The sequence below is a fragment of the Pipistrellus kuhlii genome, unplaced genomic scaffold, assembly GCF_014108245.1.
Source record: "Pipistrellus kuhlii isolate mPipKuh1 unplaced genomic scaffold, mPipKuh1.p scaffold_m20_p_9, whole genome shotgun sequence".
Taxonomy (NCBI): Eukaryota; Metazoa; Chordata; class Mammalia; order Chiroptera; family Vespertilionidae; genus Pipistrellus; species Pipistrellus kuhlii.
Window position 1 is genome coordinate 27,924,874 of NW_023425595.1, and position 27,830 is coordinate 27,952,703.

Below are 27,830 nucleotides of genomic sequence, written 5' to 3' on the forward strand. Positions count from 1 at the left end.
TTCTTATTGACCAGAGACTGAGTGATAAGCTTTTGTTATTTTTACATGTAAATTTAAAACATAATATTTTGAACAAAGGTCATTAAATATTACTGTATAAAACGTAATTGAATAAATTTTTATCAGACTTTTTAGAAGAGGTCTCACTATTCACTCCAGTGTGTATATATTGTACTTACTCTATTCTCAGAGTATTTTCCCTGTTCTTATCATTGATTCTTTTCCTTTGTTGATTTTTTTTTTTTTCTGTTAGAAAACTGTAACTGTCACTCAAAGTGGGGTATTTTTTCTCTCAGGAGAATAACCAACCTTTGTAGATTCATCATCATTGACTGCCAAGAAAGAATTCTGTAGCAGGCTATACTCTAAATGCAGTTGGTGCTCATATTCACAGATTCACTTACTTGGCCTGATGCCAGATGTAGATTTAAGCTTCAGCCACATCTTGAAGACAGTTACATATAATAACCACAGAGAGTAAGTATGTGAGTGAGGAGGCCTACGAGCTAACTATGAAAGTGACATACTGATTGAGACTACCCCTCTTAATTAATAGCCCCTCTCTGGAATTTTATTACCTTCAGTGTAATATTTCTAAGACACTTAATAAATGCAAACTAAAATGTAATAAGAATAAATTATACTGAAAAGATTAAATGTAGTATTTGGTTTTTTTTTTTTTCATGCTTAGTAATTGTATTAAAACACCTTTCATCAAATAAAAATATATTCTCTTGAGATTCTGATGTGCATTTTCAAGAACAAAGAAAAATTTACAGCCAAAACCGTTTTGGCTCTGGATAGAGCATCAGCCTGTGGACTGAAGGGTCCCCGGTTCGATTCCGATAAGGGGCGCCGTACCTTGGTTGCAGGCACATCCCCAGTGGGGGGCATGCAGGAGGCAGCTGATAGATGTTTCTCTCTCATTGATGTTTCTGGCTCTATCCCTCTCCCTTTTTCTGTAAAAAAAATCAATAAAATACATATTTTTTTAAAATAAAAAAAATTTACAAACTTTAAATTTTGCTCTCAGTCATCTGACTGACATCATCTTGGCTGCCCCAGGAGAACCCCAAGTTCAGTTCAAACTTGTATTGGTTGGTAACGATGGGACTGAGAAAAAAAACTTTTGTGACGATGGGTGAATTTGAGAAGTATGTAGCCACCCTGCACATGGTGGTGCACCCCCTCATGTTCCACATCAACCGAGGGCCCATCAAGTTCAATGTGTAGGACACTGCTGGGCAGGAGTTTGGGGGCTTTGAGATGGCTATTACATCCAAACCCAGTAACTTCGAGAGTTAGTTACAAGAATGTGCCAAACTGGCATAGAGATCTGGTGTGTGTGCGTGTGAGAACATCCCCATCGACTTGTGTGGCAACAAAGTGGACATCAAGGACAGGAAAGTGAAGGCAAAATCAGTTGTCTTCCACCGAAAAAACCTTCAGTACTACAACATTCCTGCCAAAAGTAACTACAACTTTGAAAAGCCCTTCCTTTGGCTTGCTAGAAAACGAATTGAAGACCCTAACTTGGAGTTCATGGCCATGCCTGCTCTTGCTCCTTCAGAGGTGGTGATGGGCCAGCGCTGGCAGCACAGGATGAGCATGATCTAGACGCACATGTGTCAAACACAAGGCCCGCGGGCCAAATCCGTCCCGCCAGGCCTTGCAATGTGGCCCGCACCGCGCTGTCATCACTGCACTCCGCTGCGTTTCCATCACAATGACAGTTTATGACTGTTCAATAAACCATTCGGCCCGCGATTTAGGCTGGATTTTAGATTTTGGCCCCTTCTCTGATTGAGTTCGACACCCCTACGCCTAGGGGAATGAGACACAAGAAACAGCATCTGCTCGTGTGCATGCTCCTTTGCCTCATCAGATTTCACTTGCAAAACACAAATTCAAAGATAAAATTGTTAAGAATTTTAAGCCTGACCAGCGTGGCTCAGTTGTGGAGCATTGACTCATGAACCAGGAGGTCACAGTTGGATCCCTGGTCAGGGCACATGGCCGGATTGCGGGCTTGATCCCCAGAAGGGGATGTGCACAAGGTAGCCGGTCAGTGATTCTCTCTCATCATGGGTGTGTCTGTCTCTATTTCTCTCCCTCTCTCTGAAATCAATTTTAAAAAATATATATTTTATTGATTTTGTACAGAGAAGGAGAGAGATGAGAGCTAGAAACATCGATGAGAGAGAGTCATCGATCAGCTGCCTCTTGCACATCCCCTACTGGGGATATGCCTGCAACCAAGGTACATGCCCTTGACCGGAATCGAACTCGGGACCCTTCAGTCCCCAAGTCGATGCTCTATCCATTGAGCCAAACCAGTTTCGGCCTGAAATCAATTTTTTTTAAATAAGTTTTTATTGTTCATATTATTACAAATGTTCCTTTCCCCCACCACCACCACCATTGCTCTCCTCCACTAGGTTCCCACCCCACCCTCTGCCCTTTTCCCTCTCCCCATTGTCCTCATCCATAGGTGCACAGTTTATGTTCAGTCTCTTCCCACGCCCCCCTCTCCCCTTTTCCCCAAGAATCGTCAGTTCACTCCCCTTCCATACCTCTGATTCTATTATATTCAACAGTTAATATTGTTCATCAGATTTTTTTAATTTCCTTGGTTTTTAGATTCACTTGTTGATAGTTATGTATTTGTTGTTCATAATTTTTATCTTTGTTTACTTTCTCTTCTGAAAGAACCCCCTTCAGCAATTCATATAATTCTGGTTTGGCGGTGATGAACTCCTTTAGCTTTTTTTTATTGGTGAAGCTCTTTATCTGGCCTTCGATTCTGAGTGATAGCTTTGCTGGGTAGATTATTTTTGGCTGTAGGTTCTTGCTATTCATCACCTTGAATATTTCTTGCCATTCCCTTCTGGCCTGCATGGTTTCTGTTGAGAAGTCAGCTGACAATCGTATAGGTGCTCCTTTATAGGTTACTACCTTCTTTGCTCTTGCTTCTTTTAATATTCTCTCTTTGTCTTTTGCTCTTGGAATTTTAATAATGATGTGTCTCTGTGTGGTCCTCTTTGGATTCCTTTTGTTTGGAGTTCTGTGCACTTCCTGGACTTTCACCAGGTGGGGAAAGTTTTCTGTCACTATTTCTTTCAGTATGTTTTCGATATCTTGCTCTCTCTCATCTTCTGGGACCCCCATAATTCTGATGTTGGTTGGCTTGAAGTTGTCCCAGAGGTTTCTTACATTATCTTCAATTTTCTGGATTCTCTTGCCTTCTAGCTTCTGTGGAGGAGTGTCTTCTGGCTCTTTATGTTCCAACTCTTTGACTTGATTCTTGCGATCTTCCCTTCTGTTTTTAGGACTCTGTAAAATATTTTTTATTTCAGCCGGGACCGGTTTGGCTCAATGGATAGAGCGTCGGCTTGGGGACTGAAGGGTCCCGGGTTCGATTCCGGTCAAGGGCATGTACCTTGGTTGTGGGCACATCCCCAGGAGGGGGTGTGCAAGAGGCAGCTGATCAATGATTCTCTCTCATCGATGTTTCTAACTATCTCTCTCCCTTCCTCTCTGTATAAAATCAATAAAATATATTTAAAAAAATATTTTTTATTTCAGACAATGTATTCTTTATTTCTTGTTGATCCCTTATAATTTCTTGTTGACTCCTTATTAATTCTAGTTGATCTCTTTTCATATCCTCATAGGCCTTATCCATCTTTTCTAGGAAATTCTTGAAAAACCTTATAAGCGTAGATTTGAACTCCATATCCAGACGCTTTTTGTCCTCCATTTCTTTCGTTTGTGATCTATTTTGTTGTCTCATTTCGCAGTTACAGATGGGACGGGGTTTCAGGGTGGAGCCTGCAGCTTTGGCTTCCGTCAGCCCCACCCTATGCGGGTCCTTCAGTGCTCGCTGACGGCGCCTCTGAGAGAAAGGTGCCCTCGATTTTCACCTGCTGCCAAACAGTCTATGCTCTCCCCCAATGAGCCCGGTATTGGGGTTCAGTTCAGTTGGTAGTGGGATTGGAGGTGGCATTCAGAGCAGTCTGGAGCCCCTGTCTCCTTCCCGTCAGGGCAATCCCGCGGCACAGCCGGCCGGCCCTTCTCTGTGCGCAGTGTGCGCGCCTCCGGGACCTCCTTTCGCCGCTTCCCTGGAGTCCCGCCTTATAGCCCGGCTCCCTATGGATGAGCCTGGGTCCCCGGGGTCTGGCTTAGAACTGGGGTTCAGAGCAGTCGGGGGCCCAGCACAGTCGGAGTTTTATCTCCTTTCCGCTAGGGAACGCCAGCCAGACACCCGGCCTCCCTCCTCTCCGGCTCCGTCCTCTCTGCGCACGCCGTGTCTCCGTACCTTGGGCTTTTCCAGCTCCTCCACGCCTCCTTCTGGTTTTCTCCTTGCTTCTCGCTGTAGAATTTCCAGTCAGTCAACCTTCCTGTAGTTCTGGGCAATGTCCGTTTTATATTTTACAGTAGTTGTATTTTATTGAAATTGTTGTGTGCGGCTGCTGCTAGGTGTTCACCTGGGCGCAGCCATCTTGGATCTCCCCTAAAATCAATTTTAAAAGAAGGGGAGGGAAGGGGGAAGAATTTTAAGACAGCAACAGCAGAGCATTAAGCCAAGTTTGTGGCCCTTCCGAATATTAAACCCCGTGCCCAGGTGGAACACCCATGAAACTAGCCCTTAGCATAATAGATGGAGGTAGAAATGGAGTTGACTGCCAATTACTACATCCAGAATAGACACTTATGAACAGATGAGTGAGGATGGAAGGTGAGGTGAGAAGAAGGAAGCAGGGGGTGCAGGAAGAAACCATGAGTGTGTGTGTGTGTGTGTGTGTGTGTGTATGAAACAGAGAGAAAGCGCGGATAGCTGGTGTTAACTTCCTAATTATGTGAGGCCCACTTATACTTCTGTGTCTTGCACCCTGTTAAGCAATGCAGAGAAACCACAGCTCCACTGTTAGCTCATACTGTGGTTTTGGGTGAACTAGGTGTCCCTTTCTTAAGATACTTTACTGCCATCTGTTGGAAAACTGTCATAATAACTATGTAAATTAATAATGACTACAATAAGTGATGTGTCTGGGACAATGATCAACTTGTATAAATGTGAGTGGCAGCCCATCTGTTACCCGCAGGGTCCCCTGGGGACCAGAGGCACAAATGATAACTCACAAGCTGAGCTTAGCAAAGTTCGTGGGCAACAGACAGGAGCTGAGATGGCAGGCCAAGGGGTGCCCTGGCCACACCTCTGAACCCAGCCTCAGAGCCATTTAGTTGAGAATCAAAACTAATAGTTCTCAGCTTTATGTTGTCTTGCTCTTGGCAGCCCATGATGATTGTGGTGGTGGGGGCTTATGGCCAGTTCCAACATTTGACAAAGCCTAGTGGTTGGGCCAGATTTTTATCCAGGAGAAGCTTATTAGTATTAGTATATAGGCTAAAAAATAAAGTCGTGTGGTTTTTTGTTTGTTTGTTTGTTTTTTGCTTTTGGCTGGAGTTACATTAATTCTTTGCAGTTCAATCTTGTGCTAATTAAAAGGTCTGAATATCAGATTAATATATCTTTTATGAATAAAAAAATAAGGTAAACTGGCCCTGGCCAGGTAGCTCAGTTGGTTAGAGCACCATCCAGATGTGCCAAGGTTTCGGGTTCCATGCCTGGCCAGGACACACACAAGAAGCAACCAATGAATGAACGCATAAGTAAATAGAACAACAAGTCGATGTTTCTCTCGCTCAAAAAAAAGGTGGGGATACAATTTGTTTCAGAGTTTCTTTCTAATTTAAGGGTCCTTGGGGGTGGAAAACAACAAAAGAACTCTCAAAGATGACACTACTGGAAACCCTACTCATGGCCAGGACCTGCTTTGTAGATGTGGGTAAGCCCAAGATGGGAAACTGAGGCACCTGCCTGAGGTCACAGTATTTGAGTAAACAGCAGGGCTAGGATTCTACTCAAGTTTCCTGATTCCTAAGCCCGGCTGCTTCTCAGTCCCCTGAATTGGCATCTGCTTCTTTCTTCTTCCTCCTCTTCCTAAAATGTCATGAACCTTTATTCAGACTCAGAGAAAAAACCTAAACCATTTCATGAACATTTCCCAAAAGATGATTGGATCTTGTGAATATAGTGCATTTAACAAGTTGTTAGTAATTCTTTTGTAGCCTCTACACTTACTAGTGACCCAATAACATCTGTTTTTTGTTGTTGTTGTTGTTGTCACAGAGTATATGTGGCTCTTAAAAGCAGAGCAACTTCTTACGTATGAATAAAGACAAAGTGTTTCCCAATACAATCTAGGACATAATGCTCTGTACTTTAGAAATTCAGTTTATTTTTATTGTAGTTAATTCTTTTTTTATTTTTATTTTTTAAAAAATATATTTTATTGATTTTTCACAGAGAGGAAGGGAGAGGGATAGAGAGCTAGAAACGTTGATGAGAGAGATACATCGACCAGCTGCCTCCTGCACACCCACCATCGGGGATGTGCCCGCAACCAAGGTACATACATGCCCTTGACCGGAATTGAACCTGGGACCTTTCAGTCCACAGGCCGACGCTCTATCCACTGAGCCAAACCGGTTTCAGCTATAGTTAATTCTTAATGTGTTGTTGAAAGTCTTATGCTGTTTTAATTTTTTAAATTTATTATAAATTTAATCATTCCAATAATTTAAATACTGATTTTCTCTGTCATAATTCTTGTATGTTTTTTTCTATGACATACTCAAGGCAGATTGATATAACTTAGAATATTTATAGTGTGACTGTATGTTTTTATTTACAGTCAGCTGTAAAAGTACTAAAATATTCAATGATTATTTATATCTTTTCCTACTTTTAAAAAATTAAGGTACCATTTACATCGAGTAAAATTCACTCTTGTTTTTTTAGTGCACGGTTCTGTGAGTTTCGACAAACACCACAATCAAGATATATAACAATTTCATCCCCCCCCCACTCCAAAAAAACCTTTGAGAGTTCAGCCACAGTGAAATATATCTTCCTTTTGGAATCTGGCCCAAGGGCCTCTCACTCCCCCTTACCAGACCATCTGGCCTTTCCCAGGAAGCTCTTGGCCCTCAAGTTGATGGGAACAGTGAACACACTGTGTTCACATCCTAAGGGAGAGAGAGGGCTGGAGGCAGTACATATAAGACCGCCACCTAGACTCTCAAAAGGCCACCTAGGGTGGTAGAGGGGAAGAGGGGACAGAGGGGCCCACCAGTGAGTCACTGCTGGGTTTGTCAAGATCAGGAGGTACCTCTCTGCTTATCTGCTCTAGCCATCCTGCCTCTCTCAGCCTCCTCAGATGCACACACACTACACATGCAATTATTTATTTACACCTGCGAATACACAGACATACATCTCAAATATATAAGCATATATATATATATATATATATATATATATATATATATATCTGATCACCCCCATACACAAATGCTTACTCACATATAAAGATGTTCCAACAGACATGTACATAGATATACACATGCATGTGCTCGTGACCTGTTTTGGGGAAAGTTGCACCACTTGCGGACATTATCTGCAATTTGTTCCTCCTGTTGCTCAACTTCATACTTCCCCATGCCACAGCACGTCAGAAGCTGCTTGATGTGGAGTCTTCTTTGGAGCTTCTTGTTGTTAGGGGTAATGGTGGCTGAAGGGTGATGATTTTTTAAACTGATTTAGGCAGCTTGGGTCATTGAAGAGACATGAAGAATTCAACGCTGGTTATGAGCAAGGTGTTTGGGGCTGGTGGGACAGTAGAACCAAGAAAAGCAAAGCATGTGTGACTCCTTTTGTAGAGATGGATCACTGTGCAGAGAGAGCTGGCTGACAGAAGTGGATGTGGGTGTGTCACTCTATAGCTGCTGTATTTGTGTTTCTAGTTTTAAGAAAACCTATATTGTAAAGCTTAAGTTTTTCTGTATGATCAGTGGTGTTCATTTCAGGGTGCATGGCAAACTTCACTGAGCATTTGTGAGGAGCTCATATAGCTAATAAGAGTGGGCGTAGGGATTTAAACATTAAATCTTAAGAACATCCAACTTTGTTCCCTCCCCCCACCCCGCCGCTCCTGACTCTGGAAGAAGCAACCATTCTGCCAAACACATTTCCTGCTGGGAAGGAGATCACTTTACAGTTGAGTATTCTGGGCCTCTGAGCAGTTGCATTTTCCATGGCAAATTAATACAATCAGACTTTTGTTTCTAACTTGTGTTTTGCAAGTTGAGTTGAGAGGTCTCCCAGCACCTGATCACCTAAGACACACTGGATAAAAAGTCTGGACTTTCAATCTGAGGACATTTAAGCCTTTCCCAAGCCTCTTCTGAGATAATTTAAAGATGTGGGTCAGATTTTGTCACTCCTCAGCTCAAATTCCTTTCATTTACCACGCCCCTGATGTGCACATTTTACATAGCAAATTCCTTAGCCTGTCCTCTGTCCCGCTCCTCTTTCCCTGCTTTCATCCCTTTTTAACTCTTCATCTCCCATGAAATGAATTACTTGCTGTTGTTTGAATTTAACATTTTATTTTATGACATATTTTTATTGATCAGAGAGGAAGGGAGAGGGAGAGAAACATCAATAACGAGAGAGAATCATTGATCAGCTGCCTCCTGGATTGAGCCCACAACCCGGGCATGTGCCCTGACTGACAGGGAATCGAAATGTGACCTCCTGGTTCATAGGTCAATGGTCAACCACTGAGCCACACTGGTCGAGCTGAATGTAATATTTTAATTGCCACTCCCTGTTGTTGTACATGCTTACTGAAACATCTTTTCCTCCCCTTTTTACCTGAGAAATTCCTTTTGATCCTTTGGACCTCAAATCAGATTATAGCTCCTTCTATAAACCTTCCTGCCCATCTCCCGATCTGGAGAGATGTCCTTCTTGTGTGCAATGTAACTGTTTAGTGCTCTGAACCTCTTCTACTGTCTCATAGTCCTCAGAATACTAGATAGGGTGGGGCATCACCCTAAATGAGTATATAGAGCAGACGTTTTTGGATATCTTTGACGATCCAATATGGATCCACTGTCAGTCATGATAGTTTGTCAAATGCATGTCAAGTCTGAGGTAAAAGGGGTGTAACTGGATGCCCTTAGTAGGGGCCCCCAACACCCAAAACCACCAAGTCTGGACACTTGAATAAGGACTCCATCTGGAGATGGACATGAGTGGGACCCCCACCCCTGGAGGACTGTAAGAACTCAGAGCTCCGACTACCTAATGCTTGAAGTTGGCTGTCCCACGGGTCACACCCCGATCCCTGATCAGAAGCCATGGGCTCTAGAGCTAATGAGATATAAAGGAGCAAATCCAGTGTCCAACAGGAGTCCACTCCACCGGACTCTTGCTGCCGCAGTAGCTGCCTGACTTCAGACAAAGGCCGTCTCTTCACCAGCAGAGGCCAACAGTGACTGGGACTTCCTGTTGGACACTGGATTTGCTCCTTTATATCTCATTAGCTCCCAACTCTTGCATAACCTGCATGTGACTCTATTGCTTATTGGGGAGATCTGCCCTCATAAACCTTGCATTGTGGAAAGAAAAAAAAAAAAAAAGGAGCGTGAGAGACTCCTTTCGGGGAATACTCCCTTGCTCCTGACAATGGGCTTTGTGAAGCTACTACCTTCTCCTTCCCACGTTTCTTCCACTAGTTTAGGCAGGATCCATACAGGGAGAGGCCGGTGCTATGGTTCCAAGTGGTGTAGGCTGTGACCTGCAGGCCATCCTCTCTAAGGGAACCAATGCTTGAGATAAGGCCCCAGGAGAGAGCACAGGACTGGCCCTTGGGGAAGCCAGCTGCCTTCCAGGGCCCTTGGTGGCAGCCTGCCAGAGCAAATCGTGAGCATACCTCTTGCAGGGATCGTAATAATTTATAATACATATGGACTATTTATAATACAGGGAAGATTCTGACCATTTTACCTGTATGCACGTTTATCTTATGTAATAAGTCACAAACACGGTGACTGCTCAAGGTTGAATAGCAGTAGATGACAACGGTAAGCGTTCAAATCTGAGCGGTCTGTGGTTTCTAGAGCCCATGGCTTCTGATCTCCAGTTTCCTGCCCACCTCCTGTGGGAAACCAAATCAGAGGGTCCCAAGACAGGAAAGGACTTCCTCACCCACCCCCACTCCCAATTCTCTCCGGAGGGCCGGCTCAGGGATGGTCTAAGAATTCTCAGAAGCAGATGAGGAGCGCCCAGGTGGCAGGGGCCTCTGGAGGCTCAAGCGGAGACGAGGTGCACATGGCTCGTGGGAAAAGGCCTGGCTGTTGGGTGGGAGGGTGTGTGTGTGTGTGTGGGGGGGGGGGGGATGAGAGGGCTGGAAGCTGACCAGGAGCCCAGGATTCGAGTCCAGACTTTGTCTCTTAGACGATAACAACCTTGGAATAAGTTCTCACTTCTTCCTGGGTCTCAATTTCCCCGTTAGTAGTACGGGCTGATTCACCTTCGCCGAAAGAGGGGGCATCCTCAGCGGTACCAGGCCCAGGGCCGGGCCTGGACGCCGGGGAGCGGGCGCAGCGGGGAGGCGCTCTCCAGGGTCGGGGCCAGGAGCCTAGAGATGGTGGGAGGTGGGCTTCCGAGCTCAGGCCCGCTACCTTATCCCGGTGACCCGGCCAGGAATCAGCAGGTCCCCGGACCTGGAGCGTCCAGCTTGCGGCGAAGGGGGAGCCGGGCTGGAGGAGGGGGGGATGAGGGGCTCTGGTGGGGGGCTCCCCACGGCCTCTCCGCCCCCCTCGCTATAGCAGGAGGCGGAGGTGGGAGCGGAGCAGGGGCCTGGGTCCCTCATCCCCCCGCTCCTCCCGCACCCTGTCCAGCCTCTCCAAGGAGGTGCGGCCCCGAGGGAGTGCAGGTTGCCGGCGACACGGTAGCGGCGGCCGATCTCGCTGCGGCGGTGGCGGCGGAGACCGCAGCCCGCTGGGCCGGAGAGCATCACGTCATCCCTCCGCCCGGCGCCGCCCCTCCCCACGGCGCCTGCGCAGTGCGCGCGGGGGCTCCGCGGGGCGGGCGCCGGGCTCCGCCGCGCTCTCCGCCCTCCTCCCGGCTGCTCGGTGCGCGGCGTCCTCGGGCGGCGGGAGCGGCGGCGGCGCGGCGGGGAAGGCACTCAGGATGCGGCGCGGGGCGGCCCGGTGCCCCCCCGCCCCGTCACGGCAGCCTCAGCGGCCGCGGGGCCCGGGCCAGGGCCGGGGGCGGCGGCCCGAGCCGCGGTAGCGGCGGCGGCGGCGGCGGGAGGGGCGGCCTGAGGCCGGGCGGGCGCTCGGGCGCGGGGGCTTCTCGCTCCGCACGGCCTGGCCCGGCTCGGCCCCGGCGCCATGAGCGGCGGAGTCGGCGGCGGTGGCGGCGGCGGCGGCGGAGGGGGCTCGGCGCCCAGTCGCTTCGCCGACTACTTTGTCCTCTGCGGGCTGGACACCGAGACCGGGCTGGAGCCGGACGAGCTGTCGGGTGAGTGCGCCCGCCGAGCCCCGGGCCTCTTCCCCGGACCCTCTCCCCCCGCGGCCCCACCTCCTCCCCCCGGAACCCCCACGCGCCCCGGCTTTGTCCCGGGAGCCGCCGGGCTCGGCTCGGCTGGAAGGAGCCGGGGCGGGCGCCGGCCCAGGGGGAGTGGGGCTGGAGGAGGAGGTGAGGGGCTCTGCACCCCGACGGCCTCGCCGCCCCCGGCGTGGGGCGGAGGGCAGGCAGGGTGTGTGTTCCGTCTGGGGAAGGTGGAGGGACTTCAGTACAAAATACAGGGAAGCCCGAACATCCGTTAGGGAGGCAAGAAGGCATCCGGGAGAAAGTACGTAACAAGTTCCACCCAGAGTTTAAAAAAAGAAAAAGAAAGGAAAACTTTGAGTTTCTCTGGCCTCGTCCCAAGAAGCCTGTGATGACAGTTCCTCAAAATTGCTCGAACCCAGCCCGGGGCCGGTCCCCTGGGTGGAGAGGATGTAATCCTGTTTACGTGAGAGCCACACCAGGAGGAGTGAGAGAGAGAGCGAGCTCAGTTCTCCAAAGAGCTTATGCCCCGGGGCTATGCATTCTGTTATGGAAAGTGATGTGTGTCCCCTAGGCGGCCGGCGTCATCTGTGACTAAAAGGGCAGCCACCTCGTTGGAGGAGAGCCGGGTGGGTTGCACAGTGATGCCTCCCAAGTCATCTTGCAAAGGGGAAGTGGTGGGGCAGCGAAGAAGGGCCGGTGTCCCTCAGGTTGGATGCATCAGTTGGTGTCAGAATTGTGAAATCCCCATGAATTCCGCTGCACCCGTCCTTGCAGCCTTTGAATTACAGCAGTTGTGGAAAAGTTTGTGTCTAGAGTGGCCAGGTTGCAGGTGTCATGGGGATATTCTTTCTAGTCTTCGGCCATGATGTATGTACTTTTCTCTCCCGAAAGTTATTAGCTTGTTGACTAAATTTACTTTGCTTCAGAGAAGATACACAGGTCTGTTTGTCTTTGTCGCCAGAAAAATTCCAGTGTTATGAAAAAAAAAAAATTAGGTGCATACTTCAAATGACAAAAATGGACTGTCTTTAAAAAAACAAACACAACATAACTAATTGATGGCCTTTAAAAGGTCAGAACAAATATACTGTTTTCTTGAAATTAATAGCAGGTGGAGAAAAACAACAACCATGAAGCAGTAATACAGTTTATACTAGGCCATTTATTGGGGAAGCTTTATTGTATCAAGTTCACTTTTTTTTGTCTTCAAAACTCCTAGTGCAGAAGTTAATTTTTCCTGTTTCATATTTATTAGATTTATGACTTTGTGGTGCAGTTGTTGGAATTCGATTCATGTAACAGGAGCTGGAAGGGACCTCAGAGGGGGAAATGAAGCTTAGGAAGGAGGACGGCAGGGCCCATGTCTTGTTAGTTAATTGCCTGACTTCTGGTCCAGTGCTCCTCTCCTGACACTAAACTACATCTCATTGCCTGGTTGGATCTTTAGAAAACAGTAGCATATTGAGAAAGACTAAAAACAACATAGTTCTCCCCAGTAAAAGAAACTTTAAGGTGGTGGAATAAACCAGTGTTATATGGTGAGCTTTTTGAGTGTCCATTAAATTGTATAGATATTTGAAAAAGATAAAGGAAATAACAAGTTATATGGATTATCTCTGTATGATGGGGCAAGTTAGATAATTTATCAATGAAAAAGAGAATGTAAATAAAAAGCATCTTAGCAAATACATCCTCAAAATGTGAATTCTGGCTTTTCAGTGAGCTAAAATTATATTCCTGTGAAAGCTTATTGCGGGGGTAAAGAAAGGGGGATGAGTTGTATAAAATGTGTAAAGAAGGGTATTTTTTCTGTTTGAAAATGTGATTGCAGTAGTGGAATGTCAAGACCATTTATTCAGTAGGTGGCCTTTGTTAGAATAGCACCGATTGAAGAATTTCTTTTCTTCATTTCATTTCTGGTGGGCTGGGTGGGGGGAGGGAATTAAAATCTGGATACCCAGGGGGAATCTTTGTCTAAAACAAAACAAACAATACAAATGACTCTATGCAAGTCAGTCTTGAGACCTACAGGGTGCATTTTCTCTGCTGAACCTGCCTTATAGCTCTCAAATCGGTGATGTCATAGTAAGTAAATGACAGGAAATTGGGAACTGCACCAGTTACTGGGGAGGCAGATGGTAGTAGAGTCCAGTACCTCTTTCTACCCCTTTGATGGCTGGGTTTCCTGGACATCTGTATTTTCCCCTTTTCTTCTGGTCACCACCAGGTGACTACAGGAGAAGACTTACCATGAGGTGGGATTCCTGTTTATTTCCCTATCTCTGCCTGAACCTTTGAATTCCAGAATGTTTATGACCTATTATTATTTTTTTTAAATCTTGGATTGTTTTAAGTTCCTCTGAACTGACCTGCACCCAGCATTGAGATGTAGCTTAAGTTCATGCATCCACTACTCCAGTTTTCCCAGGCTCCGAGTACAGGGCTTGCCAAGAATTGAAGAGAAGGGATTGGAAACAGATAGATGGGAGAGTAGCCAGTGTCCTGTAGGAGTCTACTTAGAACACTAAGGATACGCTAAAATTGTCTCTTTATGTCCCCTTTGGAAGAGAGAAAAAATGCTCACTGTTCAGAAAAGCCAGCGGACTGGTTAGATCATACTCCTCCTTAACCATATGTCTAATTAAGTTAGAATGTCAGAATTGTGGAATATCAAACATTCAGTACTATTAAAGATTATATAGCCTTCTGATTTTACAGATTAGGAGACTGAGGCCCTGAGAAAGTCCAAGAATATTTGTCTCCCTTGCAATTCCTACTTTCTGCTTCTTGAAAGATGCTCTCTTTGCATGTTTTGCATTAATCTGAAGAATAGAGGAAACAAGTAGTAAAATATTTGTGTGGTAGGGGCAGGAGCAGACATTATGGCAGTTTTTTCTAGTGCAGGTTGTTTCTGTTTCACGTTAAAGAATGCTGTGTCTGATTGTCCTGAGGCATATCTTTTTGTACTTTTTAGCTTTTTTTAATGTAATTTCACACCAAACATTGGCATGAATAGAACAAAGAACTCCAGTACATTCTTTTCCCAGATTTACTGATTGTTAACATTTTGCTCCATTTGCTTTATCACTTATGTCTAACATATATAAACAACTTTATTGAGATATAATTAACATACTATAGAATTTACTTATTTAAAATGTACAGGTCAGTGGTTTTTAGTATATCTCCAGAGTTGTGCAATCATCACTACAATCAATTTCACTGTTTCCAAAACCCATACCCATTAACAGTCACTCCCCATTTCTTCCAATTCCTTAATCTCCAGCCCTAGTCAACCACTAATCTCCTTTTGATCTTTATAGATTTGCCTGTTTTGGATATTTCATAAAAATGCATGATTTTAAGGTTCATTAATGTTACTAGAGGCCCGATGCACAAAATTTGAACAAGGGGCTCAGCCCTCACAGCCGTGGCTTTGTCTGGAAGGTTGTCCGGAAGGTCATCAGGCTGTTGATCTAATTAGCATGTTATGCTTTTATGGACCTTGAGAGCTTGTTTGGAGGTTCTAGCAGGGGAGCGCAGCTACTCGTATACCCTTGACCGAAGACCGGTCCTCTCCTCTTGGGGGAAAGTCGTCCTCTTCGACCGAGCGCGCAGCTGAGCGCGCAGCTTTCGGGAGGGACGCACATGGATCGGTGAGGGAGGAGGGGGACACCCGCCTAGCCAGCCAGATCAGCCGAATCAACCCTGGCGATCAATGGGGTGACAGATGTCGCAGCCAGATCGCCCTCACATCCTGCTTTTATTATTATAAATAGCATAACATGTATTTGTTTTTGTGGATGAATAATATTTCATTGTGTGGCTATATCACGTTTTATTTACCCATCAGTTGATGGACATTTGTGTTGTTTATACTTTTTTATTATAATGAATAATGTTGCTGTGAATATTTGTGTACCTGCTTTTATGTGGAAATATTTCATTTTTCTTGGAGTGGATTGCTAACTCTATGGTTAATCTTTTGAGAAGTTACCAGACTGTTTTTCAAAATATCTGCACCAGTTTACATCCCCACTAGCAGCATATAAAGGTTCCACTTTTCCCACATCCTTTTTCCACAACACTTTTGAATATACTAGTACATACTCTAGTGAGTATGAAGTGGTGCCTCATTGTGTGTGTGTGTTTTTCCCCCCAAATTTTAAGAGAAATTTTATTTAGAAAGTTGGGTAGTAGAAGTGAGCCTGCTGGGCTGCGTAGGCTAAGGACACAAGTTAGGGAGGCTGAAGAAGGAAGGGCCCTGGGAACTTAGAAAGGCAAAGGTAACCCGCATGGGTAGGGAGGGGGGCAGGGAGAAGAGAGGGGAAAAGGAAAAGCTTCATTGTGGTTTTGATTTGCATAACCTTGATGGGTAAGGATAACTTACTTAAAAGAAAAAGAAAAAAAAAAAAAAAGACTTTCTTCCCAGAGATGAATATCTATAAAAAGTTTGATGAGCCAGTTTCAAACAGAGTCAGTATGAGCTAAACTTAATTTTTATTTTCCTCTACAGTCTGGTCAGTTCTGTGCACATCCTCTCAGAGTCTCATCTCTGCTCTAAGGCCTAGACACTTTTCTAGGTGAAGTGAAACTCAAACCCTGGTAGCCTTCCTCTGGCATATATGACACTTTCAGAGATAAAGGTTGCTGGGGGGCAAAAGAAAGGAGGGTGGCAGGGAAGAATTCCCAAGTTAGGTGGTGTGTTTCCTTTTATAAGTAGAGCAAGTGAAAAGTCAAGAGAAGAGACCAACTTACAGAAGCAATTACAGAGCAGCCCAAGGCATTTATTTTAAATTTAGTTGGAGAGACTGTACATTCTTAAACATAAGAGAATCCCACTTCACATTCCCTCAGGAAGGGAGGATCACGTTGAAGGATCATATTTTACTAGAATGACACTGGGGCCCTGATCCTCTCTTTTCAGGAGGAAATCCTGTCAGTGTTTGATGGTTAAATTAAATTATTTTAGACTCTGCTCAGCCCTTCCTTCCTTCCTAGCCTAGATTAAAAATAAAATTTTCTTTGCCTAAGGCCTCCTTTGGCAACACCCATTTCCAGTTCTGTAACCTTTTATAAGCTTGTTTTTGGCTAACTCTAAAGGTGTATTTGGATTTGGCTGGGCTCCTCAATTCCTGTTGCCATGCCTGGCTTTGAATTACTATAATATTAAGCGGTTTTAGAGGTCTCTCAGGAACCCAGGGACACATGATGGTACCTATACTTGATCTGTTTTAGATTCCTATTGGATAGATCATAGGATCCAGTGGAAGAGAAAGCCTTGTCTTTTAGAAGTTGATCACCTTTTTAATTTATTTTTTATTAAATTATTATCTGTGTATATATACCATTGCCCCCTCCCTGCTCCTCCCATACATGCCCTCCCTCCCCAGAGTTTTGTGTCCATTGGTTGTACTTATATGCATGTGTACAAGTTCTTCGGTTGATCTCTTATCTCCCCCAGATCTCCCTCCCCTCCCCGCTGTAATTTGACAGTCTGCTTGTTGCTTTACTGTCTCTATATTTATCTTTTGGTTCTTCAGTTTATAATGTTCTTTATCATCCATAAATGAGTGAGATCATGTGGTGTTTCTCTTTCATTGACTGGCTTATTTCACTCAGCATGATGTTCTCCAATTCCATCCAGGTTGCTGCAAATGATGAGAATTTCTTCTTTTTTATGGCAGCATAGTATTCCATTGTGTAGATGTACCATAGTTTTTGGATCCAATCACCTGCTGACGGGCACCTAGGCTGTTTCCAAATCCTAGCTATTGTAAATTGTGCTGCTGTGAACATAAGGGTGCATATATCCTTTCTGATTGGTGTTTCTAGTTTCTTGGGATATATTCCTAGGAGTGGGATTACTGGGTCAAATGGGAGTTCCATTTTCAGTTTTTTGAGGAAGCTCCTTACTGTTCTCCACAGTGGCTGCACCAGTCTGCATTCCCACCAGCAGTGCATGAGGGTTCCTTTTTCTCCACAACCTCGTCAACACTTGTTGTTTGTTGAATTGTTGATGTTGGCCATTCTGACAGGTGTAGAAATTGATCACTTTTATATATATTATTGATTTCGGAGAGGAAAGGAGAGGGAGAGAGAGAAACATCAATGATGATAGAGAATCATCAAATGGCTGCCTACTGAGGATTGAACCTGCAACCCGGGCATGTGCCCTGACTGGGAATCCAGTGGTGATTCTCAACCACTGAACAGGGCTGGTAGCTGTTCACTTCTTAAGAAATTCAGTGATTACATACATGGTATCATTGCCAGATTTTTAATTTACTTTTCAGAAGTTATTAAGTGAAGCAGATACTGGTCAAATGTCTGTTTTCCAAATGTTCTGTGATGGCTGATTTTAGTTTAGAGTGTATAGAACCTGGGACTGGATATGAGTGTCATGGTGGAAAAGGAGATCAAGTACCTGCTCTCAAGCTGTTTAGAGTATGTTCCCAAGGGATCTGGTATAAAACTCCAGGAAGTAAGATGGAAGAGTTATAGTTTAGACCAGTGGTTGGCAAACTCATTAATCAACAGAGCCAAATATCAACAGTGCAACAATTGAAATTTCTAAACCATCTGATTTCTAAACCTTTTCCAGTTGGCAAAATATAATAAGAGGGTGCGTTTGTTTATATTGGTCACAGAATCAAAAAATGTCAGAGCTAGAAATTAGATAGTCCAGCCACTTCTTTTGACAGGTGGTAATGATTAATATTTATAAATGACAATATAGTTTTGCAATATACTTTTAAACAATTAGATTTTTTTCAGCCCTACTTAAAATACAAATTTTTGTTCAGCGTCACCCAGCAAGTTAGAAAGAACTGTTCGAATCCAGGTCTTCTGTCTGCTGTCTCATCATTGATGAGATTATTTTTAATTATAGATTTGGTAAAACCAAAGTAGTGGCTTAATTATTGAATAGCAGAGTTGTGGCATGGCCTCTTTAATTCAGTCTTCCGGCCTACATTTCAGTAGAGGAGCTGTCAGGAGAGGAGTCAGGTCACCTGTTTTCTGAATAGTAAGTAGTTAAGGCTGGACATTATTTTATGTATATTTTTTCCTGTTTCCCCACTCTTTATCAGTTCTGGAAATGTTTTTCTTAGAAAAAATTGTTATGAGGGCTTAGTTTCTCTGAAGCTCCTTTTTTGCGTGTGACTGTTTCAGAATGTTATATGTTTTTTGTTTGAGGTCTGTTTTCTTTGAAAAAAAAAAAAAAGATTTGTATGTGCTAACCTCAGAAATTCCTCAGTGTAGCCTGCAGTTTGCATCTTTTGTGGTTGTAGTTTGGGGTCTGGCTATGACTTCTGGTTTACCAATTTTTTATAATGAAAGGATATGGGAAGCAACTTTCAGAATTTTAAAAGGCAAGAAGAGAGAGGAGGAAATGATTTAGAAATAATAATTATAAACCACGATTTATAGGCCTACCTCAGAGATACAGTGGGTTTGTTTCCAAAGCACCACTATAAAGTAAGTCATTTTCTGCTGGTAGAAGATCTTGCCTTCAATTTGAAAAACACAACATCAGTGAAGTACAATAAACTGAAGTACAGTAAAATGAGGTATACCTGTATAAATGAGTAAACCCAATTTAGAAAAAAACATGCATTTTTGTTATAATGCATTAGAGTTACTTTCCAGGAATGTCAAAGGTTTTGATTCTCAGTTGTGTCATCTCTGATGCCTCTTTCTTTCTTTCTTTCTTTCTTTCTTTCTTTCTTTCTTTCTTTCTTTCTTTCTTTCAAAAATATAGTTTAATGATTTTTTTACAGATATGAAGGGAGAGGGATAGAGAGTTAGAAACATGGATGAGAGAATCATCGATCAGCTGCCTCTTGCACCACCCCTACTGGGGATGTGCCGGCAACCAAGGTACATGCCCTTGACTGGAATCGTACCTGAGACCTTTCAGTCCGCAGGCCGACGCTCTATCCACTGAGCCAAACCAGTCCCGGCCACATAGGCCTTCTTTCTCAGAAGGTCTGGAAGTCTCATTCCAAATTTGGAAGACAAAAACTAAAAAAAGTAGCCGAAACTGGTTTGGCTCAATGGATAGAGCCTCGACTTGGGGACTGAAAGGTCCCGGGTTCGATTCCAGTCAAGGGCATGTACCTTGGTTGCGGGCATATCCCCAGTGGGGGGTGTGCAAGAGGCAGCTGATCGATGTTTCTAACTCTCTATCCACTGAGCCAAACCGGTTTCGGCTCTTTCTTTGTTTTTGTAGTTGTAAAATAATGGCCCTCTAACAATGTGTTAGTCTTGTTATAAATTTAGGGATTAAAGATAGTGCTTTACACAGTAGTTGCTTGATAAGATTTGTTGTATTAATTATGAAAAAATAGAGATTGCCTATTCTGATTTTCAATGAATTGTATATTACCCCCTCTTTTTTATATGTTATAATACTTAATTTTTTAGAATAAATAAGCCAAGTTCCCACAGCTTTTCAAAGTACTAAGTGAAGAATGTAGAAGTCTGCAGAAGAGAGAAATGGCAAAGACTGTTTTTTTATACTCAAAAAGCTGAGGGCCAGAGACAGATTTATAGGTTAAATGGTGTGATGGGAAAGGCATTTTGTGCTGCACTTTGATTATTTTATAATTTTTAACTTAAACAGGTTAATTTTATAGTTCAGATGAACCTGAACATTTTTTTGTTTTTTAATGAATCTTGTTTTAGTTTATTTAAGCATTTCTATTGACTCAGGATCATCTCTTATTAAGAACAATAAGACAAATATTTAGAAGTGTTATCTGCCAAACTGATATTCATCAGTTTTGCTTAACTTTGAGGTTTTGTCTGTCCCAATAATTTTTAATCCCTTTTTTTGCTAAGTAATTACCTAATCTTCTCCTACTCCCATTTTCTCACGTCATCTGTCTGAAACACATTATTTCCCCTGCATTTCTATTGTGTGGAAGGTGATACTTAAGCATTTGCTAGTTTTATCTTGCAGCGTTTCCCAAACTTTTGAAATATGTGTACCCCTGCTATAATTTTTGTAACGCTGAGTACCCCTCGTACTCATGAGAACGTAGAATTAGGCGCAGTTAAGCACGGTGCAGTGCATATCCCCATCAAACTCCGGTGCAACGCATACCCCCACCAAACTCCTCCCGCACCCCTGGGGGTATGCGTACCACACTTTGGGAAACACTGAATCTAGAGGAATGTTTAATGTTTTAGTCAGCTGATCCAGCTTTGTTGGCTGCTTAGCTCAGATAATTATGAGTGTGGTCCATTTAATTAGGCCAAGGTTAACTTTGTTCTACCCACTTTTGTGCCAGCCTCAACTGACCATCACATTTGCAAGTACATTCTGGAGCATAGGGGACCGGGACATAGGCAAGAAAGTGATGCTAGAGTAGCACTTTATTCCTGTTATAGGCTAGATGCCCGTTGCCAAATTTGTGTACCAATGAGGTCCCTTGGCCTGGCCTGCAGGATTGGGCTGAAACTGGCTTTCTAACATCCCCCGAGGGGTTCTGGATTGAGAGAGGGCACAGGCCATATTGAGGGACCCCACCAGTGCACAGTCGGGGCTGGGGAGGGACACAGGAGGTTGGCTAGTCTGGGAGGGACTTTGGGAGAGCTCCAGGGCGTGTCTGGCCTGTCTTGCTCAGTGTGGATCAGCCAGACCCCAGCAGCAAGCTAACCTACTGGTTGGAGCATCTGCACCCTATGGTCAGTGCACATCATAGTGAGCGGTTGAGAGGCCTTAGCATATCATTAGCATATTATGCTTTGATTGGTTGAACTGACCAGACACTTAGGCTTATATAATTAGCTAGTAGCCCAGTGTATGATATCACGTGCAATAGGCTGCCCGCTGCTTCTGTGGGAGCCGGCAGGAGCTGCAACGTGCCCGCAGGAGCTGGGAGCAAACCGCTCCACTTTCATGGGAGCCAGGAGGGAGCCACACCGAAAAGGGAGAGAGAGATAGAAACATCCATGATGAGAGAGAATCATGGATCAACTGTCTGGTGCGAGTCCCACAATCCAGGCATGTGCCCTTGACCAGAATCGAAACTGGGACCCTTCAGTTCGCAGGCCAGTGCTCTATCCACTGAGCCAAACTAAAAAGCTAGTTTATATCTTATAGAATTTACTATGAAGTGCTTAGCTCTGGATGTGATGCTGAACAAAAACAATACTCTGATTATTTATTGATTAATTCAGTGCTCATTTAATATGTGTAAAAATACCTATGGGCCTATACATAATAAGAATTTGAACGTTGAACCATGTAAGAAATGGTATTTTTCTCTCTCTAAAAATAAAACTGAGTTATAAAGTACATATTTCCTATAGGGAACTTAGAAATTATAGAAAGGGCCTGGCCAGTGTTGTTCAGTGGTCGAGTGTCGATCCATGCACCAAGAGGTCACGGTTTGATTCCCAGAAGGGAGCATGCAGGAGGCAGCCAATTGATGTTTTTCTCGTCTATGTTTCAATCTCTCTCTCCCTCTCTCTGAAATCAATAAAAACATATTTTAGAAATTATAGAAAGGTACAGAAATACTTAGTAATTCTATCCAGATTTTAGCCGTTAGCATTTGATGTCTTTATGTAGTACTTTACAGTTTAAAAACATTTTTATTGCAGTATACCTTAAATACAAATCATAAGTGTATAGCTTGACATGTTTGTAACCATCACCCAGATTAATTCTTTTCATTTTTTTATCATATGTGGGTTTATGTGTGTATACTTATACATGTGAGTCTGTCAGTGATATGCATTGAAAATATATTCTCGTAACCTCTTTGTATTCTCATTCTCTATGGTGACTTACTTTTGAGGAACAAAAGTTTTTAGTTATAATATTATCCAATTTTTCAGTCTTTTTATGTTTAGTGTATTTTGTTTTTTCTTAAAGGCCTTATTGTTTCACCTTTCACATTTAGACTTGTAATCTCAGAGCTAACTTTTAAACACTATGCTATAGCACTACTTTGGACTGCTTGAATAAAAGCCCCCCCACCTTCTTTTGTGTGTGAGTGCTATTTTCAGCAGTCTACAGAATGAGAGAGAAACATTTCCACTGCTCTTACAGCTGGGCCTGAAGTACAACAAGGCTTTTGATATGACCAATACAGTGCTTTTAGTGCACATTTATTAAAACAAATGCTAGTCTTTGTGCTTTGATTTATCAATGGGTAAAATTTTAGTGATTAGGAAACTGTACAAAAATAATTTATTACTATAAAAAGTCTTAAAATTAAAAATTTCTTCTGTTATTGAGGGTATCTTGACTGGAGGCTCCCAGATTCTTAACTCTGTGAGCTCTGGGGAAGAAGAGGCTGTTGGGGGATGGGGCTGGTTCCCTATTATAAGCTGTGGGTTGAAACTTGGATTTATGGACATGTCAGTGTTCTGGGTACAGCCATGTTTGCTGCTCTGGGCTCTACTTTGGTATGCAATCTGTGAAGCAGATAGATGTTGTCACTTTCATGCAGCAGAGGCTTCCTTCTTGGGAAGCATTTGGGAATTTCCAGGGCATTTCCAGGGTATTTCCGTGTCTTGTTTTCCTGGTTATAGATTTAGAGCAGACTCTTGCATGTATGGCTGTTCTTTTGTGAAGAAAAGATCTATATTTGTTGAGTACCTTTTGTGCTCCACACAGTTATGTCCAATATGGTTTACATATGTTAACTCGCTGAGTCCTCTCTATAGGCCTATGAAATAGGTATTATCCCCATGTTACAGATGAGGAAACTGAGATTCATAGAAGAGAGACCTTGAGCAGGTTACTTATAATTCAACAAGACATGGAACTAACATTTGAATCTAGATTTGTCTGTGTTTAAGTTCTCTCTCCCACTATAGCATATATACCACAGGATATATTGTAGTAACTTTCTGCCTTTATCTGGACGAGAGGCCCTTCAGATTTGTGAGGCTGAAAGAGATACAAGTTTACTCATATGTGTTCATGAATTCTAGGAGAGGTTAGCTTTGAAATATAAATTATGTCTCTATAGCACTTAGCATAGAGCTGTGTACAATTGAGTATGGAATAATGTAGTAATGTATTGAGTGTGGGGTAGACAAGTTCTCAATCCATGGTGACTGGGTGGAGAAAACATCACTCTGACTGCATACTAATATTTATAGCTTGGATTTGAAGTTTTGGATGAATTATATTTTTAAAAAATATATATATTTTATTGATTTTTCACAGAGAGGAAGGGAGAGGGATAGAGAGAAACATTGATTAGAGGGAAACATCAATCAGCTGCCTCCTGCACACCTCCCACTGGGGATGTGCCTGCAACCAAGGTATGTGCCCTTGACCGGAATCGAATCCGGGACCCCTGAGTCCACAGGCCGATGCTCTATCCTCTGAGCCAAACAGGCTAGGGCTAGATGAATTGTTTTGATTAAGTCTTGCACATTTAAAAAAATATATATATATATTTTAATTGATTTTTCACAGAGAGGAAGAGAGGGGGATAGAGAGTTAGAAACATCGATGAGAGAGAATCATCGATCAGCTGCCTCTTGCACACCCCCTATTGGGGACGTGCCCGCAACCAAGGTACATGCCCTTGATCGGAATTGAACCTGGGACCTTTCAGTCCGCAGGCCGACGCTCTATCCACTGAGCCAAACCGGTCTTGGCAAGTCTTGCACATTTAATAAATACTTATGTAGATTGATATGGTGATGAATTGTGGTGATATTTTCAGGGATAATTTAAATTTTTGGCTTGGCACATTTTCTTCTCTTTCTCATCCTATGGTAGCAAGATACGTTCATTTTTCAAAATCCTTTAGCCTCATTTTGTAATAGATTGGCTAGTTTGGTTTTTGCTGCTGTGGTAAGAACTGTTATAATTAGCCCTAGCTGGGTTGGCTCATTGGATAGAGCGTCAGCCTGCAGACTCAAGGTCCTGGGCTCAATTCCAGTCAAGGGCACATGCCCAGGTTGTGGGTTCAATCCCCAATAGGGGGCATACAGGAGATAGCCAATCAATGATTCTCTGTCATCATGGATGTTTCTATCTCTCCCTTTTCCTTCCTCTCTGAAATCAATAATAATAATAATAATAATAATAATAATAATAATAATGAACTGTTATAATTAGTATCTTAGCTTTCTCTAACAGTTTCATGGGTTTGTTTAGAAGAACCTAAAACAAAAATAAAAAAGCAGGAGAAACTTTTATTTTGCTAAATATTTCTTTAAGAAGGGTATTTTATGCTGGGTGATACTCTAAATGTGGAATCCCAAATAACCAAATTTTTCAAATACCTCCAAGATTGAAATGGCTCCAGAAGCTTCCCTCCCAAATTGTAGGAAAATTGTCTATAAATTGGAAAGGATAGAATTGAATTAGTTAAGAGGACACTCAACTCTGAGATCATTAAACATTTATACAGGATTTGTACAGGGGCATTTAATTCCTTTGCATGAATTCATGTCTTCTGACTCAGACAAATTACAGCTCAGAATTCTGAAAGAATTTTGGGATGAGATCATTTGCTCTTTGTTAATAACATTTAAGGACTCATGGAATTACCACAAAAAAACATATTTTCAAACTGAGACTGTAAGAGCTTTATGTATTCCTTTTTTAAAAAACTCCTTTTTAAAAAATATTTTAAAAATATATTTTATTGATTTTTACAGAGAGGAAGGGAGGGGGATAGAGAGTTAGAAACATCGATGAGAGAGAATCACCGACCAGCTGCCTCCTGCACACCCCCTACTGGGGATGTGCCCGTGACCAAGGTACATGCCCTTGACTGGAATCAAACCTGGGACCCTTCAGTCCATAGGCCAACACTCTGTTCACTGAGCCAAACTGTTTAGGGCTTTACATATTCCTAGTCAAAATCTAGAATGGCTTGAATATATGATATGAAGGTTTAGAACAGGAAACTGTAATTATGAAGAGCCAACATAGGCTCACTAAAAGAATGTTAGGTCAGACTAACCGCATTTTCTTTATTAAAGGAGTTCACTAGTAGAAGAGGGGAATACTGTCAGCTGTCATTTTTGAACTCAGGCATGTTTTGATGGGAATGATTAGAATATACTTGGGGATAAGAGAGAAATTTGAATTGTTTGATGAAGCAGCTGATGCAAAAGTAGAAGTATAGAAAGGAGATGTGATCTATAATAGCAACACTAAACTGTAAGGATTGCCCTGGCTGGTGTTGCTAAATGGTTAGAGCATTGACCTGCACACCAAAGGTCTTGGGTTTGATTTCTGGTCAAGGGCACATACCTGGGTTGCAGGTTCGAACCCCAGCCCTGTTGGGGAGTGTGCAGGAGGCAGCCAATTGATATGCCTCTCACATTGATGTTTTGTCTGTCTTCTCTCAACCCCTGTCCCTTCCACTCTCTCTAAAAATCAATGGAAAAATATCCTTGATGAGGATTAATCCCCCCAAAAGACAATAAAATGTAAGGCTTTTATAGTTATAAGTTTGATTTATGGCAAATGTGTGATTTAGTTGACAAAAAGTTGCGATTTTTAGCTTGCATTAATATATATTGTTTAAAAAGAGTAGATAGTGCTGTTTTAAATTATGCTAGTTAGACTACACGTAGATAGAATACTAATTTCAGTACTAGGAGTCAGGGTGGTGAGGGATCTAAAACCATGTCATATGAATTCAGTTCAATGGAGCAGATTCGTTTTATGACTAGTAAATGACTCTGACAATAGCTTCCACAGAAGAAACCCAAAAGAACTTGGAGAAAGAAAAATGGCAACATTGTTGGAATACCGTAGATTTTGATAGCACTCACTTGAATAATTGTAGATTAGCTAACAGGCACAGAAGTATATAAAGTTCATTCTAGGGAGAGAATAGCAATTGCAAAAGAATGAAGGTATGAAAAAGCATGCCATATTTGAGGAAATACAAATGAGTTAGAACACATAACGTATAAAGATGGAGAAAAGGGTTTTGGCGGGTGAGAACGGGGAAGTAAACAGGTGCCTTATATGAAGGTGGAGTAGCTGGACACCATGAGGGTAAAAATCTACAATAATAAAAGCTTAATATGCTAATTAGACCGGATAGCCAAATGACCTTCTGGATGTCGTTCCGGATGGGACAAACCCGTGGCAGTGGGAGCCGAGGCAGAGGTGGTTAGGGGCTATCAAGCAGGTAGGCAGAGGGATTAGGGGCAATGGAGCAGGCAGTTGAGTGGTTAGGGGCAATAAGGCAGGCAGGCGAGCAGTTAGGGGCTATCAGGCAGGCAAGTGAGCGGTTAGGGGCGATCAGGCAGGCAGGCAGAGGGGTTAGGGGTGATCAGGCAGGCAGGCAGAGGGGTTAGGGACAATCAGGCATGCAGGTGAGTGATTAGGGGTGATCAGGCAGGTGAGCAGCTAGGAGTCAGCAGTCCTGGATTGCGAAAGAGATGTCCAACTGCTGGTTTAGTCAGAACTGGCAGTCAGACATCCCCCTAGAGGTCTTGAATTGCAAGAGGGTGCAGGCCGGATTGAGGACCCCCGCCCCCCTCCCCAAATTTTATGCACTGAGCCTCTGTATAAATCTTGATTGTAGTAGGCCTAGAATTCCAGATTTTTTCCATTTACTTTCAAGAACTTTCTTTCTTCAGGTATGTTTTTCCTAAATTTAACATGTGAAACTTTGTAAATTTAAAGTATACAGCATGTTACTTTGATACATTTATATATTATGATTGCCATTGAAGCAATATTTATCATATAACATCTTTGTACAATGTTATTATCTATGTTCATTATACTATGCATTAGATCTCTATGACTTATTTACTACTTGTACAAGTTTGTACCCTTGAACATTACCAATCTTGTCTCCTCCCTCCCCTTCCCCCAAGTCCCCAGATAACTATCTTTTTTTTTTTTAATGGTCTGACTTTTTTAGGTTCCACAGATAAGTGATAACTTATAGTGCTTGTCTTTCTGTGTCTGACTTATACCTTGTTTAGCATAATATGCTCATCATGGTCCATCCATATTGCAAATGGCAGGATATCCTCCTTTCTCATGGCTGATTAATATTTCATTGTGTGTTCATACCACATCTTTTTTATCCATTCATCTGTCGTTGCCATTTTGGTTGTTTTCATATTTTGGCTATTGTGAATAATCTGCAATTAAACATTGGTGTGCATATATTCCTTGAAATCCTGTTTCCTTTGGGTATATACCCAGAAGTGGAATTGCTGGATTGTATGTAGATATATTTTTAATTTTTTTTTAAATACACTTCTGCAATCTTTTTTTTTTAAATATATTTTTTATTGATTTTTTACAGAGGAAGAGAGAGGTATAGAAAGTTAGAAACATCGATGAGAGATACATCAGCTGCCTCTTGCACACCCCCTACTGGGGATATGC

The 27,830-nt window shown here is 43.0% G+C and overlaps 1 protein-coding gene and 1 pseudogene across 10 annotated transcripts in view; both read left to right on the top strand.

Moving 5' to 3' along the window:
• Positions 1–412: 412 nt before the first annotated feature.
• On the top strand, positions 413–11,209 carry LOC118713184 (annotated as a pseudogene).
• DENND5A (DENN domain containing 5A) overlaps positions 10,991–27,830 on the top strand; it is an 83,545-nt gene continuing 66,705 nt past the window's right edge. For 3 of the 10 annotated variants that reach the window (XM_036428615.2, XM_036428606.2, XM_036428614.2), the window contains exon 1: positions 10,993–11,440. In XM_036428615.2, the coding sequence (XP_036284508.1) occupies positions 11,311–11,440 (130 nt within the window). In that variant the 5' untranslated portion in view covers positions 10,993–11,310. Of the gene's footprint in view, positions 11,441–27,830 lie in introns of all 10 variants that reach the window. The other 7 variants (XM_036428609.2, XM_036428608.2, XM_036428610.2 and 4 more) reach the window with 3 other exon arrangements.